This window comes from Mobula hypostoma, chromosome 1 (assembly GCF_963921235.1).
Source record: "Mobula hypostoma chromosome 1, sMobHyp1.1, whole genome shotgun sequence".
Taxonomy (NCBI): domain Eukaryota; kingdom Metazoa; phylum Chordata; class Chondrichthyes; order Myliobatiformes; family Myliobatidae; genus Mobula; species Mobula hypostoma.
The window spans coordinates 141,778,857-141,797,223 of NC_086097.1; the positions used below are offsets into that span (position 1 = coordinate 141,778,857).

At 40.2% G+C, this 18,367-nt stretch overlaps 1 protein-coding gene across 1 annotated transcript in view; it reads left to right on the top strand.

Moving 5' to 3' along the window:
- Positions 1–1,961: 1,961 nt before the first annotated feature.
- The window catches only part of LOC134351061 (KAT8 regulatory NSL complex subunit 1-like), a 173,342-nt gene continuing 156,936 nt past the window's right edge, over positions 1,962–18,367 (top strand). The window contains exon 1 of the mRNA XM_063057102.1: positions 1,962–4,113. Coding sequence (XP_062913172.1) covers positions 2,282–4,113 — 1,832 coding nt within the window. The 5' untranslated portion in view covers positions 1,962–2,281. The remainder of the gene's footprint in view (positions 4,114–18,367) is intronic.

Below are 18,367 nucleotides of genomic sequence, written 5' to 3' on the forward strand. Positions count from 1 at the left end.
CATCCACCTTTCTTACAAAGCTCCGAGGATTAAAATAAATGCATTTACGAAATTCTTCACCTCTTACTCTCTGTTTATCACTAACGGTGCAAACAACTTTACTATCTTCTTTTTCTTCCTTCTCCCCTACATCTGTTCCTACACTCTTGTTCCCCTCCCTCCTTGTATCTAGTTTAAATTCACTGGAGCCTCTCTAGCAAACCTACCTGCAAGAATATTTGTCCCCCTCCAGTTCAGATGTAAACCGTCCTGTCGGAACAGGTCCCACCTTTCTTGGTAAACTGCCCAATTATCTATAAATCTGAAGCCCTCCCTCGCAAAATTCACAAGAATGATTCCAGGAATGAAAGCATTAACATATGATGACTATATGATGGCTTTACTTGCTGGAGTTTAGAATAGTGAGGGGGAATTTCATTGAAATCTATCTAATATTGAAAGGCCGAGTTAAAGTGGATGTGGAGAGGATGTTTCCTTTTGTGGGTGAGTCTAGGATTAGGGGGTACAGCCTTAGAATAGAGGGGTGTCCATGTCGAACAGAGATGAGAAGAAATTTCTTTAGCCAGTGGGTTGTGAATCTGAGGAATTCATTGACATGGATGGCTGTGGAGGCTAAGTCATCGAGTATATAGAAAGCTGAGAGTGATAGGTTTTTGGTTAGGGCGTCAAAGGTTATGGGGAGAAGGCAGGAGAATGCGGCTGTGAAGGATAATTAATCAACCGTGAAGGATAATTAATCAACCATGATGGAATTGCTGGAATGGACTTGATGGGCTGAGTGGCCTAATTGTGCTCCTGTGTCTTGTGGTCTAAAGCATTTCACTTTTTACAGGTCTAAACAGTCACAACTGTCATGATTAATTTACATCAGCTGCAAGGTCCCCCTAATAAACTGCAATGTTGTTACTTGTCAAACCATTCTAATAGGATCTCCCAGACCTACAACATCTACTGTCAAGAAGAACAAAGACAGCTAGCATCAAGAAGTAACTCTAGTAGCTGCAGTTTTTTGTCCAAATTGGACTATCCTAAACTGGAATTACCATTTCTGAATTCTGAAACTCCTTGCCCGATTGCTTAAGAACGTGAATAAACAAGACTAGAGGCACCAAAATCAATAGCCCTAACAATGTTTGAATGCTGTAAATATATTTGGAAAGAACTATCACTTGCCTTTTATATCTATAATTATCATTCATAGTTTACCCCCATCCAATACATTAGTCAACTATGCATATAAATGTAATGTTTGTCTCCATTAGACTTTTGTTGCTTCTCCCTTTGATTACAAAATCTTCTGGGTTTTTATCTAGGCTATCCCAAATTAGAGTACTGTACCTTCATTACTACTTTGCAATCTGACTACTAATACGCAACTGGTCAACATAGTGTGGTTAAATACAGAATTTTTGAGTAGGTATCAAATCAACTTTATCTAATTTTATTTGGGACACCTGCAATATTTGATTTTCTGTGTAGTCTAAGTACAGAAACATCTAGTAAGGGGATTTGCTATGTCTCAGTGTCTTCTATTTTGCTTTGCTTGTTAATTTTGCTCATATCAAAGTATTAATTTTCTTTGAGATGCATGTCTTACACCCGTATTTCTCCATTGTGTAGTGCAGAACAGGTCTGACCATCCGAATGACTCACTGTTGTTGCTATACCATATGAATATCTATTAGAAATAAGATTTACTATTCTGAGTTCCTTTTCATCTGTCAGAAAATGGAAATTGTATACCAGTTTATTCGTACTTTTTTTTTAGAGCTATTCACAGCTTTGTATCGTTTGCAGTTAAAATGATCGTGGTTCAGGAATGTTGGTTGTTGTGGTTAAATGTCCGTCCTTTGCACTGACGTATACCTTGGTGTACCTTTGATAATCCTGAGCACATTGATGTGGCGGGGGGGGGGGAGATTTTATATATTGTTTAAAACATTTCGTAGTGACGTGATCCAGAAGCTTGAGAATCACCACAGCTGTGCTCATTTTGTGAACGAGGACGGAAGCAATATCGAGAAAACCCGCATTACACGGCAGTTATAACTTTTGGGGCAAGCCCGTACTATATATAGCTTAGCTATAGTTGAAGTGTTTTTATTAATTCGTACACGTGAAAATTTGAACGTGATTACTATTTGAATACGAAGTATTTTAAATTAAATTCCACTCTTTTTAGTAATAGCGCAAGCGGGTTAAACAACCCACCTTTAGAATAATTTTACATTGGAGTTTTGAGTATTACGTTAAGGGGATAGAATAATAAACGACTAAACGAATGAAGAAGACCTGGCATAAAAGCCTTTTACACAGTATTTTCCTTAATTTCACTACGATCATCCGTTGGTGTTGTGGGCGCGCGCGCTTTTTCCCCGTGACCCAACAAGTCCGCCATTTTGTGGTGGGGGAGGGGAGCAGGGGAGGGTGGGGGAAGGGAGAGCTAGGAAACAAGATGGCCGCCGGTCGCTTGAAGCGAATAGCTTCACCGGCTGTGAGTGAAAGCACTAGCGAAGCGCGGCAGCAGCACCACGGACTCAACTTGGCGGTGTCGTCATCATCACTGCCGCCGCTATCGTCGTCGTCTTCTTCACCAGCGTTCTCGTTGCCCTCGTCTTCGCCGCTTTCATCTGCGGCCTCTAATGGCACTTTAGACGAAGACGCAGGGGAGGAAAATAATAAAAATAAAAAACTCGCCGACCCTTTATATTTTTCCGTCGGCCGTATGGACTCTCTGTTCTTGGCCCGGCCGACTAGAGTGCGGCGGCGCCCGGAGACCGAGCCTTTTTACCACGGCGAGAGTTGCGCTGTGGCCGTTCAGGGAGGAGCGAAAGAGCCTGAGACAAAAACTTATAATCACCACAACCATCACAACCACCGCCACCATTCTCCTCACCGGCGGCACCATCGCCACCACCAGGCCGGCGAGTTGCAACAGAGGCGGGTGAGTTGTACGGAAGCCCCCGGCCTCGGCCTAAATAGGGGGGATTCGCAGATTTACGGCAAGCGTCAGGACAGAATGAATTCTGATGGAGTTTTCTGTGCCACGGGCGACGAGAAAGAGATGGGTAAAGTTACGGATTCGAGCACCAGCGGCAATGGCTTGATGAAAGAAACGCCTTGTCTCAGCTGTGACTCTGGCCTGGTGAATGGCACTAACAAAGCGGTGGGCGGCTGTGGCGTCCAGCGGAGCAACGGCGCCATCTCGCTAAATTCGGCCTCGCCTGGAAAGGGAAACTCGGATAAAAGACGCTGGCACAGGCTGCAAAGAAGTACTAACACCTCTGCAACTGATTTCGGCCTGCTGACGAAAGGCAGCGGCAAAATCCCCAACCTCGAGTATGGATGTCGAGCGGATCTTCATGGCTCCAAACCGGTGGGAGTTTCGTTCAAACCACACTGCGGCGAGATAAATCTAAATTGTCTGGGGACTGAGACCCAAAAAACAAAAAAACATACTCCTGAGAGCATCAGCACAAACACGACTAACCACCATAACAGTCTCAGCATTGCTAGCAGTCAGAATAATTTTAATGTTAGCCAGGATGAGGTGAGTGCTCAGAGTTTAGTAGTTGCAAGTAAACAAGCTGAGATCAGGACCAGGGCTCATCGACTCTGCAAGCGTTTGCAAGTTGTGCAAGCTAAGCAGGTGGAGCGCCATGCCCAGCAGCAGCTAGCAGGTTTGGTGGGACATAGTCTAAAGCAATTTTCTTCCACTTTCACCAAAAGTCTTATTAATAACTGTAGTAGCACTAATAATAAATATGCAAGCACTTTGCATGGGAGTGGCAACCTGCAGAGGAGTACTTTTCCAAGGACGGATCCAGAAGTAGATGCTGATGGTGTTCATTCCTGTTCTAGTTCTTCCCTCGGATTTGGGGAGAGCAATAAATGTTTACTATCTTCACTGAATGGGGATACTTTCTCTGGTTTTGTGAAAGATCGAGCTATCTCTGAGGATCTACTGAAATTGGTGTCCAGTGTGACTGCAAAACTCAGAACTTCTGAGCGAGCATTTGATTCTGATGCCACAGAAAGCAGCTCAGGGGGTGAGACTGATTTGGAAGAGGATGGTACAAATGATGCAAAATTGGAGTATCGGCATGCAATTCTGTAAGTAAAGAGGTATTGACTTGTATAATGGGCTGTTTTTATCATTTGGTTTTGTGAATGTACTTTCCCATTTCAATTTAAGATTAAAGAAGCAATCATGTCTTTAAAATGCACAATATCTTAGAGTTTGTAAAATTAAAAATGTTTTATTCTTGCTATTAATTTGTCAAAGACACCAGTAGATGAGATCTGGACTTCGGACTTGGATAGGAATGTATCTTGAGCAGAAGCTCTGGGTGCATCCCCATTGACTTGAGTTGGAAGGTCTGCTTTAGTCTGTTGCTTTTAATGTTGCTGAAGTAACAGGATGCTCTGAATCATGTCCACCAGTCACAGGATTAATCAATGGATTGTGTTGTATAAGCCTTCCACAGTGCAGCAATATGTTTTGAAGTTTATAATACCAGTGCCAATAGAGTAGCAGGGTATTAATCGTTTAGGCGTGTTAAATGCTTGTTTTGACATTTTTGTTTTTCTGTCAGTATTAATCATCTCGTTTTCCTGACTTTAAAATTGTATTGCAAGTCTAGAGAGGTACAATGATAATTAAATTCAATCATTGAAGAAGCTGAAAGTGGTGAATTAAAATCTCGTTTTATTCCTGTTTGGCAATAGGCAGACCTGATAACCTTTGAGTTTACCTTGGGCTAGACTCCAATCTTCTGAGTTTTGACACTCAGAACTTGAATTTTGTCTTGTTTACTGAGTGGTATCTTGTTTGCCTGTATATTCAACAGTCTTTGGTCTTGCTTGTGTAAAATAGTCCTTAAATTATGTTTCCTTAATTTACCAGAATTGATTCATTTTTGGCTTGTGTTTACAAATTTATTTAGCACAGGTTGACATCTGCCTGGTTGAGTTATCAATTTTGCCCTGATTTAACTTATTCTGCTGCACTATTTTGAGAAAAGTTATATTTGCAATTTTTTTGGGATAATGATCATAGTGCTTTGCATTTTAAAAACGGTGTGCTTTTTAGCAAGACTGCCAGGTGTGTTCTGTGAATGAAGTGTATTGACCAATTTCTTGTTAAGTGTTTCTTCATTCCTTTGATTATACACATTAGGATTTAGTTGTTGCAAGATTAAAATAAATAATGATCCTTCATTTTCAAGGTACACCTTTTATCCTTTTTATTTAAAGAGTTTTATTCACTTATTTTGAGCTAGTTTGAATTTTAATTAGAAAGTTTGCATGATATCTTCATATCATTTGCCAATCGATGGCCAGGTCTGCAGATCAGCTGAGAAATATTAATTTGAATAATTCTTTCTCCTTCATTGTAATGTAATTTTGGTGGCAGATCTTCCATTAAGATGCTCACTGAATCAGAGGATAATTGAAATTTGATGTTCAACCACCAACAGCATTGAAGTGTGGCCCAACTGTGCTATGGGAAGTAGAAGTGAAAGATTCTTGAAGTGTGCATCATGCACCAATTAAATATATTACAGCTGAGTTGGTATAAAAAGACAGTGAATTGGGTCTGTATAGTGCTTTTCACCTCACTTTATTACATTTCAAAATGTTCTTTTAAAACATGATTGATCTTGCAAAGAGTACTTCAGTATTTTGGGAAATATGACAGCTAGTCATAATATAACAAGCTCCCATTAATACTGAATTTCTAAATTGGTTTTAGAAACATAAACGAGGGATAAATTTTGGAGTTTCATATTTTCCTGTTGTATAAATATCAATGTGGTCTTCAGCATTCACAAAAGAGTGAGAGGGAGAGATATAGATAGATAGATATCATTTGCAAGAAGCTGCCCACTGGCAGTGCTGCATTCCCTCAATATTGTCCAAAACAGTTGACATTGATCTTTAACGTCACATAATAATATTTCCTCAGTCACTTGAAGCTAAAACTATTAGTGCAAATAACTAAATGTTTAAAGTCCTCATTGGAGTTCTGTGAGCTCCAAATTTTTCATTGATTTTTGATTTTAATCTGTAAATAATAGATCATTGTGTAAAGGATTCATAAAGCAATGCAGAAGACAATCTTGAGTCCCACTCTTTCATCATGCTCTATAGACTGTTTAGCTACTGAAGAGCAACATTGAAATATAAAAGTTAAGCTCTTGTCCTAATGCAGTTACAGCTGTTGTCTTGTAAGGTTGATGAGGGAGTGTTCCTGTTTGGAATGCATGTGTATGGCTTTCCTCATGGAATCATGGGAATCAGCATGTGCTTACTAGATGATATGATGCAGCAAATGACATTAAAGTTTCAAGATGATCATTTTGAGAATTGTTTTGCTTATGTAAACTGTCTTTATTCCAATGATTTATTGAAAGCTGGCATTTTTTTCTTGTAACCTCATAATTTCAAACACTAATTTATTCCCCCAAGTTTATCTTGCTAAGATAAATGAAAAGTTATTTTTGGTCAAAAATTTTCTGATAAATATAACCAAGGTAAAATCCATTTGCATGTTTTAGCTAATTGTACTCTATTGCCATGTAGAGACATTGTCATTATTAATTTTGCAGGAACGTGGTCTGTTTCCATTGTGGTTTTGCTGATCACAATGCATTGACTCTTTTTGGGAACTTGAGCATGTTGAGTAGAGCTGAGCTTTGATTTTGCATAGCAAAGCAGTTGTTAGAACTCTTTCCACCTGGAAAATGAAGATGGCAGAGGACCAATGCTGTGAATGCAATCAAGTGATTCCTGACCCAAGAGTCAACTCGAAGGACCTTCAAATATATTAGCTGCAATTTGGTAGTTTTTCCTCAAAACTAGAAATGTACATATGAAGATAAATTATTTAATTAAACTTAAGGAATTCATATTTTCACCTTGTTTAAGTTCAGCTCTTTTCTGATTATCTTGATCTAATCAAAGCCATTTCTAAAGCAACCCGAACCCAGTAACCCATCCCAGAATTGAGTATTACAGTGAAATAAGGAAAGAAAGATTACAAAGAAGACATGACAGCTGCTATATTTCATTAGGAGTTTTAAGAGAATTGGTATGTCAGAGGACACTTGCAAATTACTGTATATCTAGCATGGAGAGTATTATAAATGATTGCATCACCGTCTGGAATGGAGGGGCCACTGCACAGGATTGGATAAAGCTGCAGAAAATTGCCAGCTCCATCATGAGCCCTGGCCTCCCAGCATCCAGGACACCTTCAAAAGCTGATGACTCAAAAAAGTGGCATCCATCATTAAGGACCCCATTCACCAAGGACATGCCCTCTTCTCATTGCTGCCACGAAGACACACTCATTGTTTCAGGAACAACTTCCCCTCTGCCATCAGATTTCTGAATGGACAATGAACCCATTTACATTACCTCATTTTTTCCCCCTCTTTTTGTGCTACTTTATTTTTTATATATACTTTTTATTGTAATTTATAATTTTTATTACTAGCTGTTGAAATGTACTGCTACAAAACAACAAATTTCCTGATATGTCAATGATACTAAATCTGATTCTGAATTAGGACTCTGAAGGAACCCTGTACTGGGTATCAGAATGAACGAATGAAGGCAAAATAGTTTCTTATGGCTGTTTGTACTAATATTGGCATAATTAGTCTATAGATTAATGGTGTTGAGAATAATCATAAACTGCAGCGTGCTGTTGACTGGATGGTAATATTGTCAGGGGAAAGGCAGTCAGAATTCTGATAAGTGTGAGGTGAGGACTTTGGGAGGACTAATAAAGATATGACAATGAGCCGTAAGGTATTAAAGTATTGAGGTACAAAGGTGCTTTGGTTTACATCACTTAAGGAATATTTAGATCAGCATTTGATTGGTCAACATAGACTGAGTATGCCAAATGGCCTGTTTCTGTGCTGCATGGGTCTCTGTTTCTCGACCACATTGGTGATGTATGTTTTTGTCAACAATAGCATCCTTTGTCAACCAATAACACCATAAAAATGTGTAACATGGTGTTTGATATGCATGCAACATACACAAGATGCTGGAGAAACTCAGCAGGCCAGGCAGCATCTAGGAAAAGGGTACAGTTGATGTTTTGGGCTGAAACTCTTCAGCAGGACTTGACAAAAACAGCTGAGGAGTAGATTTAAAAGGTGCGGGGGAGGGGAGAGAAAAACACAAGGTGGTAGGTGAAACCTGAAGGGGAAGGGATGAAGTAAAGAGCTGGGAAGTAAGTTGGTGAAAGAGACAGAAGGCCATGGAAGAAAGAAAAGGGGGGAGGAGCACCAGAGGGAGGTGGTGGGTGGGCAAGGAGATAGTGTGGTGTACTAACTGTTACATTACATGCACGCGACTGACACTAGTAGAAAGGTCCGGCAACAGTCTCTTGCCTCAATTAAGTGGCACGGTGTCCTAAATAAACAAAGGGAATCCTGGATATTTTCTCGTTGAGGTTTTGTTTTTTAAGAATTGTCCTAAATAAGCAGCTGCCCCAATTAACCAAAGGCCCAATTAAACAGAATACACTATCATAAAATAAATTATCAGGGTCCCAGGACCTAATTGCTATTGTACACCACTGGTCATCAGCTTCCAATCACAATAGTAAGCTTTTACTCTCACTCTCCCTTTCCTTATACTAAACCAATTTTTGATGCAGCTATCCAACCTACCTTTTATTCCTTGGATTCTAACCTTTTGGATCAGCCTTTTTATGGGACCTTTTCGTAGGCCTTTTTTGGAGACCACATCAAATGCATAACCCTCATCAGTATAGTTTCCTCTTCATAAAATTCAATTAAGTTAGTCAAATGGATTTCTCACCAACAAAACTGCACTGACTATCCCTGTTCAGTCCTAATCTTTATCTGTTTTGATTAATTCTTTCCAATATTTTTCCAGTAACTTCACTATTGACGTCAACCTAATTGGCCTATAATTACCTGTCTTTCTTCTGTCCTTACTGAATAAAGTTCAAGTTCAGGTTTATTATATTTCAACCATAATTAGATACACAGCTAAATGAAACATCATTCCTCACGGTTCCACATTTGCTATTTTATGCTCATCTGGCATCTGTACCCAGTGAAGATTCGAGTATTTCAAACAGAGTCTTGGCTGACTTTTTCGTTGCCTTTATAGAATATTGGAATTTATCTTGTCAGGCCCTGGGGATTTATCAGCCTTTTATGGCTGCTGTGACTTCTAATACTTCCTCTGATTTTATATTTTTTTGTTCCAGACTTTCATTTTTCCCAACTGAAAGCTTCATATACTATATCTGAAGCAACTACAGATTCATTTAAAAACTTACTCATGTGCATTGGTTCCATGTACAGATTGCTATTTAGTCCTCTAATGGGTCCCACTCTTTCCATTGCCATGTTCTTGCACTTTTCATTGTTTTACATGGCAGTGACATTTTGTTGGTCCCTTTCATCCTAGTTTCTTTGAGCACTCCTACACTCCTGAAATGCTTCTCTTGGTTTCAGTGCTCAATGCCTGTTATTGCTTCCTTTTTTCATTTATCAACACCTCGCTATCCCTTGACATCCAAGGTTCCATGAACCTTGTGTGACCCTGAATGCTCTCACCATTTGATTTTTTTTTTAAGTGGTCCTGCTAATCTGCAAGTAGCTGCTCCATGTTTATGATTGCTGGGTCCTGTCTAATGTTATCGAAACCGGTCTTCCTGCAATTTAGACAATTGATTTCTGGACTATCTACATTCCTTCCCATAATGACTTGAAATTTACCAAGCTAATGGGGGTGGTGGTGGTGGTGGGGGGGGGGTGTGGTTGAGTAGTTGATAGCATTGTGGAGAGAATAAAATGCGATTAGTATAAATGGGTGCTTGATGTTTCCTGTGTATGGTTACCACAAAATGTGCAGTCATGTTTCTCTGGTATGGACTACCCTTTCAGAATGTATATTGTCTTTTGTTACTTATTAGAACTTACAATCTACATACATTATCCTGAATAACAGACTTCTGATATAGTTTTTATCACTCTGGCAGGTCAACCGATCTAATTTCTCTATTTCCCCCCCTCCCCCCCCAATCAGTTTGATATATGATGATGTAACTTGTGTTTTCTAAAGAAACTTAAGAACTTAAAATAGGAGCAGGAGTAGGATATTTGGCCTTTCAAGCTTGTCCCATCATTTAATGTGATCATAGCTTATCTGAGGTTCTATCTTTTCACTATCAGTTCCCTATAACTATGGATTTCCTGATTTTTGCAGAAATTTATCTACATCCTCTTTTTAAAAAAAAACAAAATCACTTCCACGATGGCGAGAACTTGGTAAAATTACACTTACTCTATAATGTTCTTGCCAAATCCTTAAACTCTAGGAATTAAGCTTCCTGGCAGGGGGAATCATGTTTAATGCTGTCCTTTGGTTTGTCAGTTTTGGCCAGTGCTTGAACTTAAATAAGTTTTGACAGTTAAAGTAATAATGCTATTATTTCTATGTGTAATTACATGAATTGCTTTTTCTTAAGTGCTTGGATGGATCATGTGGGTGTTAGTTCTTGAACAATGAGCTTTTTATGGTGGTGTTTTGGAGATTGAAGAGTTGGAGTAGGAAATCTGTTTCACAGAAGTTGTGAATTTGCTGAGAAAATTACATACTTAAAAAATTTTTTTTTATTGAATTTCATCAAACAAATGTATTTCAGATACTGTACATATATATCATATAATCACATTTGTCACAAATCTCCACATAATATTTATCTGAGGTATACACTTGTAGTCAATGAAACATCGGTAGATGTCTTTTTGCACCTGGATGGTTCGTTCACAGATCATTCGTAGCATGAAAATTGCATTTCTAGTTCCAATGTTTTCCACAAAGCCGCATTGTTCTTTACTGATTTCTGGTTTTATACAGCGTCTTTCTCTCATCATGATTCCTCTGAGAATAATTTTTGCCACGTGGCTCATCAGGCTTATTGTACGATGTAACTCACATTCTGTTTGCTCCCTCTTTCTTTGGAAGTGTGATGAACACTGATTTACTTAAATCATCAGGTATCTCCCCATGATCATAGATTTCATTTGCTTTTTCTGTTATTTTCTCTATTCCAAAATCTTCTAAGGCCAGTATCATTTCAACATCGATGTTGCAAGACCAGTTGCTCTGTTATGTTTTGTTTTATTTACGGCTGCTTGAATTTCTGATTTTAGAATGCTAGGTCCTTCAAGATTCTTTATGTTCGGTTTTTCTCCTCTTTGGTCTTCAAAAAGTTCTTTTATATATTCTGTCCATCTGTTTAGGATTTCCTTTTTGTTCATAATTAAGCTGCCATCTTTTGCCTTGATGCATCCACTTGCTGAGCAAGGTAATTTCCCCGTTAGTTCTTTAATCTTATTGTGCATCAACTTTGTTCCAGGGTTATGGGTTTGTATCATTTCTATTTCTGAGCATTTCTCATTTAGCCATCTGTCTTTAGCTTCTCTGCATTTTCTTTTTATTGTCTTATCAAGTTGTTTGTATTCTTCATTTTCTCTTGTTGTCAGACAGCAAGATCTTCTGGAAATGCTTCAAGATCTTGACATAGATGGGAAAGATATACGTTTCTTAAGAAACTTGTACTGGGACCAGACAGCATCCATCAGAATAGAAGGAGAAGTGAGTGAGTATGTGAATATCATGAGAGGAGTCAGGCAAGATTGTGTCTTTTCGCCAGACTTATTCAACCTGTATAGTGAAAATATCTTGAGAAGTATCAAAGACATCAAAGAATTCACAATTGGAGGTCATAATATAAATAACATCAGATATACTGATGACATCGTACTAATAGCTGACTCGGAAACAAAACTTCAAGAACTACTCACTATAGTGGCAGCAGAAAGTAATCGCAGAGGCCTCTCAATCAACACCAAGAAGACATAACATGGTCATCTCCAGAACGACAAACGTCCCACAATGTGTGATCAAGATCGGAAATACAAACATCAAACAAGTCAACAAATTCAAATATCTTGGCAGTCTAATAACAAGTGATGGCAGGTGCGACACAGATGTCAAATACAGAATAGCAATGGCGAAAGAAGCTTTCCAAAAATGAAGACCATGTTAACAGACAGAAAGATGAGCACGTACACTAAAAACAGAATACTGCGGTGCTACATTTATTCTATCCTGACTTATGGAAGTGAATGCTGGACCATTTCTCCAGCAATGGAAAAGAGACTAGAAGCAGCTGAATTATGGTTCTACTGGAGAAAGTTAAAAATATCATGGACCACACACACATCAAATGAAGTTCTCAGAAGAGCCCAAGCAGTTTGATCACTCATACAACAATAAGAGAAAGACAACTCAGATTCCTAGGACACATCATGCGGGAAGATGAACTAGAAAAACTCATTCTCTCTGGAAAGATTGAGGGGAGCAAACCTAGAGGAAGACCCCGGCTTATGTACATCAAAAGCCTGGCCAGATGGCTACACATCGAGGAAATGGAAGTCATCCAAAAAATGAAGGGTAGATCTATATGGAAAACCATGGTCACTGAAGTCTGCATCAGATATGGTACCTAGACAGACAGATACACTTATAGAAAGGAGAAGAAAGGAAGAACAATCGAAAGAAGAAAACTATGTACAGAGTGGAGAGTGATTTTTTTTTTACAACATATTCATTGACTTGTGAGAATAAAATCAGGCCTATGAGATGTTATGTAGTTAATCCATTTTTTTTCCAGTATGAATAAAATTGTTCCACCTGATGATTAACAGATGCTGTTATCTTCTCCAGTTTGTAAATGTCCATTGTAATTTCCATTCATACATTTAAAGTTGGGCTCTTTTGTGATAACCATTTCCTGGTAAGGGTCTTTTTACCAGCCACCAGCAGTACATTCATTAAATATTTATCTCTTTTCAACCATTCTTGAGGTATATACCCAAAATATATGGCCTTACTCTCTAAGGGTATTTCACATTTAAAGATGTCTTGTAGGGCATTATGTATCTCACTCCAATACTCTTTGATAACCGGGCATTCCCAGAAAATATGATGGTGGTTTGCATTTTGATTTCCACAATTTCTCCAGCAAACTGGGGGGTTACTATCATAATGGGATTTCTGAGAGGTTGTAATAAAATATCTTACCAAGTTTTTCCACCCGAACTCCCTCCATTTCTGTGAACTGGTACACTTCCATTGATACCTCCATATTATTGTCCAGTCTTCCTCATATTATTAGCCCTCCTTCCTTCTCCCATTTTGTTTTAATGTATGAAGTTGAATGTGTTTTAAGATTTGACAAACCCTTATACACACTTGAAATTATTCTACTACTGTTGTCTGAATTATATGCTTTTCTAAATAGCTCTATCACACAGGTACTTACTTGCCTTTGTTACATTTTTAACCATCCTGTTAACATACAGTTGCATCTGTAAGTACCGGTAAAAGGAGGAAGAAGATGTCTTCCTTTTTTAAAGCAAGGGGCTTCCCTTCCTCCACCACAACTCTGCTCTCAAACGCATCTCCCCCATTTCACGCACATCTGCTCTCACTCCATCCTCCGGCCACCCCACTAGGAAGAGGGTTCCCCTTGTCCTCACCTGCCACCCCACCAGCCTCCGGGTCCAACATATAATTCTCTGTAACTTCCGCCACCTCCAACGGGATCCCACCACTAAATACATCTCCCCCCCCCGCGCTTTCCGCAGGGATCGCTCCCTACACGACTCCCTTGTCCATTCGTCCCCCCATCCCTCCCACCGATCTCCGTCCTGGCACTTATCCTTGTAAGCAGAACAAGTGCTACACATGCCCTTACACTTCCTCCCTCACTACCATTCAGGGCCCCAGACAGCCCTTCCACGTGAGGCGACACTTCACCTGTGAGTTGGCTAGGGTGATATACTGCGGTCCGGTGCTCCCGATATGGCCTTCTATATATTGGTGAGACCCGGTGCAGACTGGGAGATCGTTTCGCTGAACATTTACGCTCTGTCCACCAGAGAAAGCAGAATCTCCCAGTAGCCACACATTTTAATTCCACATCCCATTCCCATTCTGATATGTCTATCTTCGGCCTCCTCCACTGTCAAGATGAAGCCACACTCAGGTTGGAGGAACAACATGTTATATTCCGTCTGGGTAGCCTCCAACCTGATGGCATGAACATTGACTTCTCAAACTTCCGCTAATGCCCCACCTCCCCCTTGTACCCCATCCGTTATTTATATACACACATTCTTTTTCTCGCTCTCCTTTTTCTCCCTCTGTCCCTCTCACTATACTCCTTGCCCATCCTCTGGGCTTCCTGCCTCCCCCTTTCTTTCACCCTAGGCCTCCCATCCCATGATCCTCTTATGTCCCTTTTGCCAATCAACTGTCCAGCTCTTGGCTCCATCCCTCCCCCTCCTGTCTTCTCCTATCATTTTGGATCTCCCCCTCCCCCTCCCCCTCCCACTTTCAAATCTCTTACTATCTCTTCTTTCAGTTAGTCCTGACGAAGGGTCTCGACCCGAAATGTCGACGGTACCTCTTCCTAGAGATGCTGCCTGGCCTGCTGCATTCACCAGCAACTTTTATGTGTATTTCTTGTTTTTCTAATAAGTGTTTCTCTTTGAGCATTTCAAAACTGAACAGTGTTCGTTCTTTCATTATATTGCAAATAGCTGTTATTCCTTTAGCTGTCCAGTCCTTAAATCTAGCATCCAGGAAAATTTCATTCTTAATCATCCTCAGAGAATGCGATCCATCTTTAGGAAGCTGGTAATCTAGTAAGATTGCCAGAGTTGGTAAAGGTGTTGATTTACATCACTTACAGAAAAGATTATCAGAAGCATCAATGTAATAATTTCTTGAACCTTGTAAATCATCTCGGAGCATGATAATTTTATGGAATACGTTTTTGCTATGTTTTATCAAAGGAAATAATGTTATGTCTGTTGGAGATTCTAAACCACTTCCCAGCCATTTTTTAAAAACAATTGTTTTCTTTGCTATCAGGGCACCCTTGGCAAGGCCAGCGGTCATTGCTAATCCCTAATTATTGTTGAGATGCAAGTTGCCACCATGAACCAGTACAGTCTTCATGAAAATATTCCAGAAGTACTGATGTCCATGGTCAGCAACAATACTCAGGTAGGCTGTTGCGTTTAAACAATGCGAATTTGTATTAAGGGACCTAATGTATTCCAAGAAAGCATTCCCCACACCATTACACCACTACCACCACCCTGAACCATTGACACAAGGCAGGATGGATCCATGAATTTATGTTGTTTATGCCAAATACTGGCTACCAACTGCACGTTGCAGAGAAATTGAGATTTATCAGACCAAGTGATGCTTTTCCAATCTTCAACTGTCCAGTTTTGGTGAGCCTGTGCCCACTTTAACCTCAGTTTCCTGTTCTTAGCTGACAGGAGTGGAACCCGGTGTGTTCTTGTGCTGTAGCCCATCCACTTCAAGGTTTGACCTGTTGAGCATTCAGAGATGCTCTTCTGTTGTGACACGTGGTTATTTGAGTTGCTCTTGCCTCCCTGTCAGCTGAACCAGTCCAAAGTTCTAAGTAAATTTATTATCGATGTACATATGTCACCATATACAACCCTGAGATTCATTTTCTTGCAGACATTCACTGTAAGTACAAGAAATACAATAGAATCAATGAAGACATAGAATGGATTAACAGCCAATGTGCAAAGACAACTGCAAATACAAAAAGAAAGAAAAAAGATGATAATAAATATCGAGAAAATGAGTTGAAGAGTCCTTGAAAGTAAGTGTATTGGTTGTGGGAACAGTTCAGTGATGGGGTGAGTGAAGTTATCACATTTGGTTCAATAGCCTATTGGTTGAAGGGTAATAAAGTTTCCTAAATCTAGCAGTTTGGGTGCTGAGGCTCCTTTACCTCTTTTCTGATGGCTGTAGCGAGGTGAAAGTGTGACCTGTATGCTGGATGATGGATACTGCTTTTCTGTGACAGTGCTACATGTGGATGTGCTCAGTGGTGTGTAGGGCTTTACCCTGATGTACTGGGCTGTACCCACTACTTTTAGTAGACTTTTCCATTCAAGGGCATTGGTGGTTCCATATCAGGCCATGATGCAACCAGTCGCCATACTCTCCACCACACATCTATAGAGGTTTGTTAAAGTTTTAGATGACATGCTGAATCTTCGCAAATTTCTAAGAATGTGGAGGCGCTGCTGTACTTCTTTGTAATGCATGGCACTTATGTGTTGGATGCAGGATGGATCCTCTGAAATAATAACATGGAGGAATTTAAAGTTGCTGACCCTCTTCACCTCTAAACCCCTGATGAGGACTGGCTCATGGACCTCTCGTTTCCTCCTCCTTTAGTTAATAATCAACACCTTGGTCTTGTTAAAATTGAATGAGAGGTTGTTGTTGTGGCACCACTCAGCCAGATTTTCAGTCTCCCTCTTGTATGTTGATTCGTCACCATCTTTGATTTGGCCAACGACAGTGGTGTCATCAGCAAATTTAAATGTGTTGGATCTGTGCTTAAAGCGAGTAAAGTGGGGGCTAAGCACACAGCCCTGTGGTGCACCTGTGCTGATGGAGATTGTAGAGAAGATGTTGCCAATCCAAACTGACTGGGGTCTGCATGTGAGGAAATCAAGGATTCAGTTGCACAGAGGTATTGATGCCCGGGTCCTGAAGCTTATTGATTAGTTTTGATGGGATGATAGTATTGAATGCCAAGCTGTGGTCATAGGGAAGTAGAGCAACAAGACTAGCCCATCTAGTCTGTGCAAATCATTTAAACTGCCTACTCCCAATCAACCTGCACCGGGATCATAACCCACCATACCCCTAACATCCATGTATCTATCAGAACTTCTCTTAAATAGTGAAATCCAGTTTGCATGCAACACTTGTGCTGGCAGCACATTCCACATTCTCATGACCCTCTGAGTGTAGAAGTTTCTCCCCCATGTTCCCCTTAAACTTTTCACCTTTCACCCTTAATCCATGACCTCCAGTTGTAGTCCCACTCAATCACAGTGGAAAAAGAGTACTTGCATTTGCCTAATCTCTACTCATAATTTTGTATACCTCTATCAAATCTCCTCTCAGTCTTCTACATTCCAAGGAATAAAGTCCATACCTATATAATATTTCTTTAACAACTTGGGTCCTCCAGACCTGGCAACATCCTTGTAAATTTCTCTGCACTCTTTTAAACTTATTTACATCTTTCCTGTAGGTAGTTGACTAAAACTGCACACAATACTTCAAATTAGGCCTCACCAATGTCTTATACAACTTCAACATCACATCCCATCTCCTGTACTCAAAACTGTGATTTATGAGTGCCAATGTGTCAAAGCTTTAACAACCCTATCAGCCTATGAAGCCACTTTCAATGAATTATGGGCTTGTATTACCAGATCCCTTAGTTCTAAAGTACTCCTTAGTGCCCTACCGTACACTGTGTAAGACCTACTCTGGTTGGTCTTACTGAAGTGCAACTCCTCACACTTACCTGCATTAAATTTCATCTACCATCTTCAGCCCATTTTTCCAGCTGGTCCAGATCCCACTGCAAGCCCTGATAGCCTCCCTCGCAGTCCACTGCACCTCCAATCTTGGTGTCTTCCGCAGATTTGCTGATCCAGTTAACCACATTATCATGCAGATCGTTGATATAGATGACAAACAACAACAGACTCAGCATTGATCCCTGCGACACTTCACTAATCCCAGGCCTCCTGTCAGAGAGGCAACCATCTACTATCACTCTCTGGCTTCTCTCACAAAGCTAATGTCTAATCCAGTATATTACCTCATCTTAAAAGCTGAATGACTGAACCTCTGGACCAGCTTTCCATGCAAGACCATGTCAAATACCTTGCTAAAGTCTGTGTAGGCAACATCCACGACCTTGTCCTCATCACCTTTCCTGGTAACTTCCTTGAAAAACTCTGTAAGAGTAGTTAGACATGACCTTTGAATAAAGAGCATCCTGATGTATGTAACTTCACTGTCCAGATCTTCTAGAGTTGAGTGAAGAGCCAATGTAATGGTCTCTGCTGTTGATCTTGTGACAGTAGGCAAATTGGAGAAGATCCCAGTCACTTCTCAAGCAGAAGATGATATGTTTCATAACCAACCTCTCAAAGCACTTCATCACATAGCTTCTTAGGCACAGGTATAATTGAAGCCTGCTTGAAGCAGGTGGGTACCTCAGACTGCTGAAGTAAGAGGTTAAATATATCGGTGAATACTCCAGCCAGTTGATCAGCGCAGATCTTTAGTAACTCGGCCAGGTACCTGTCTTTCTAATAGTTCACCCTCCTGAAGAATGCTCTTCCGTTGGCCTTGGAGACTGATC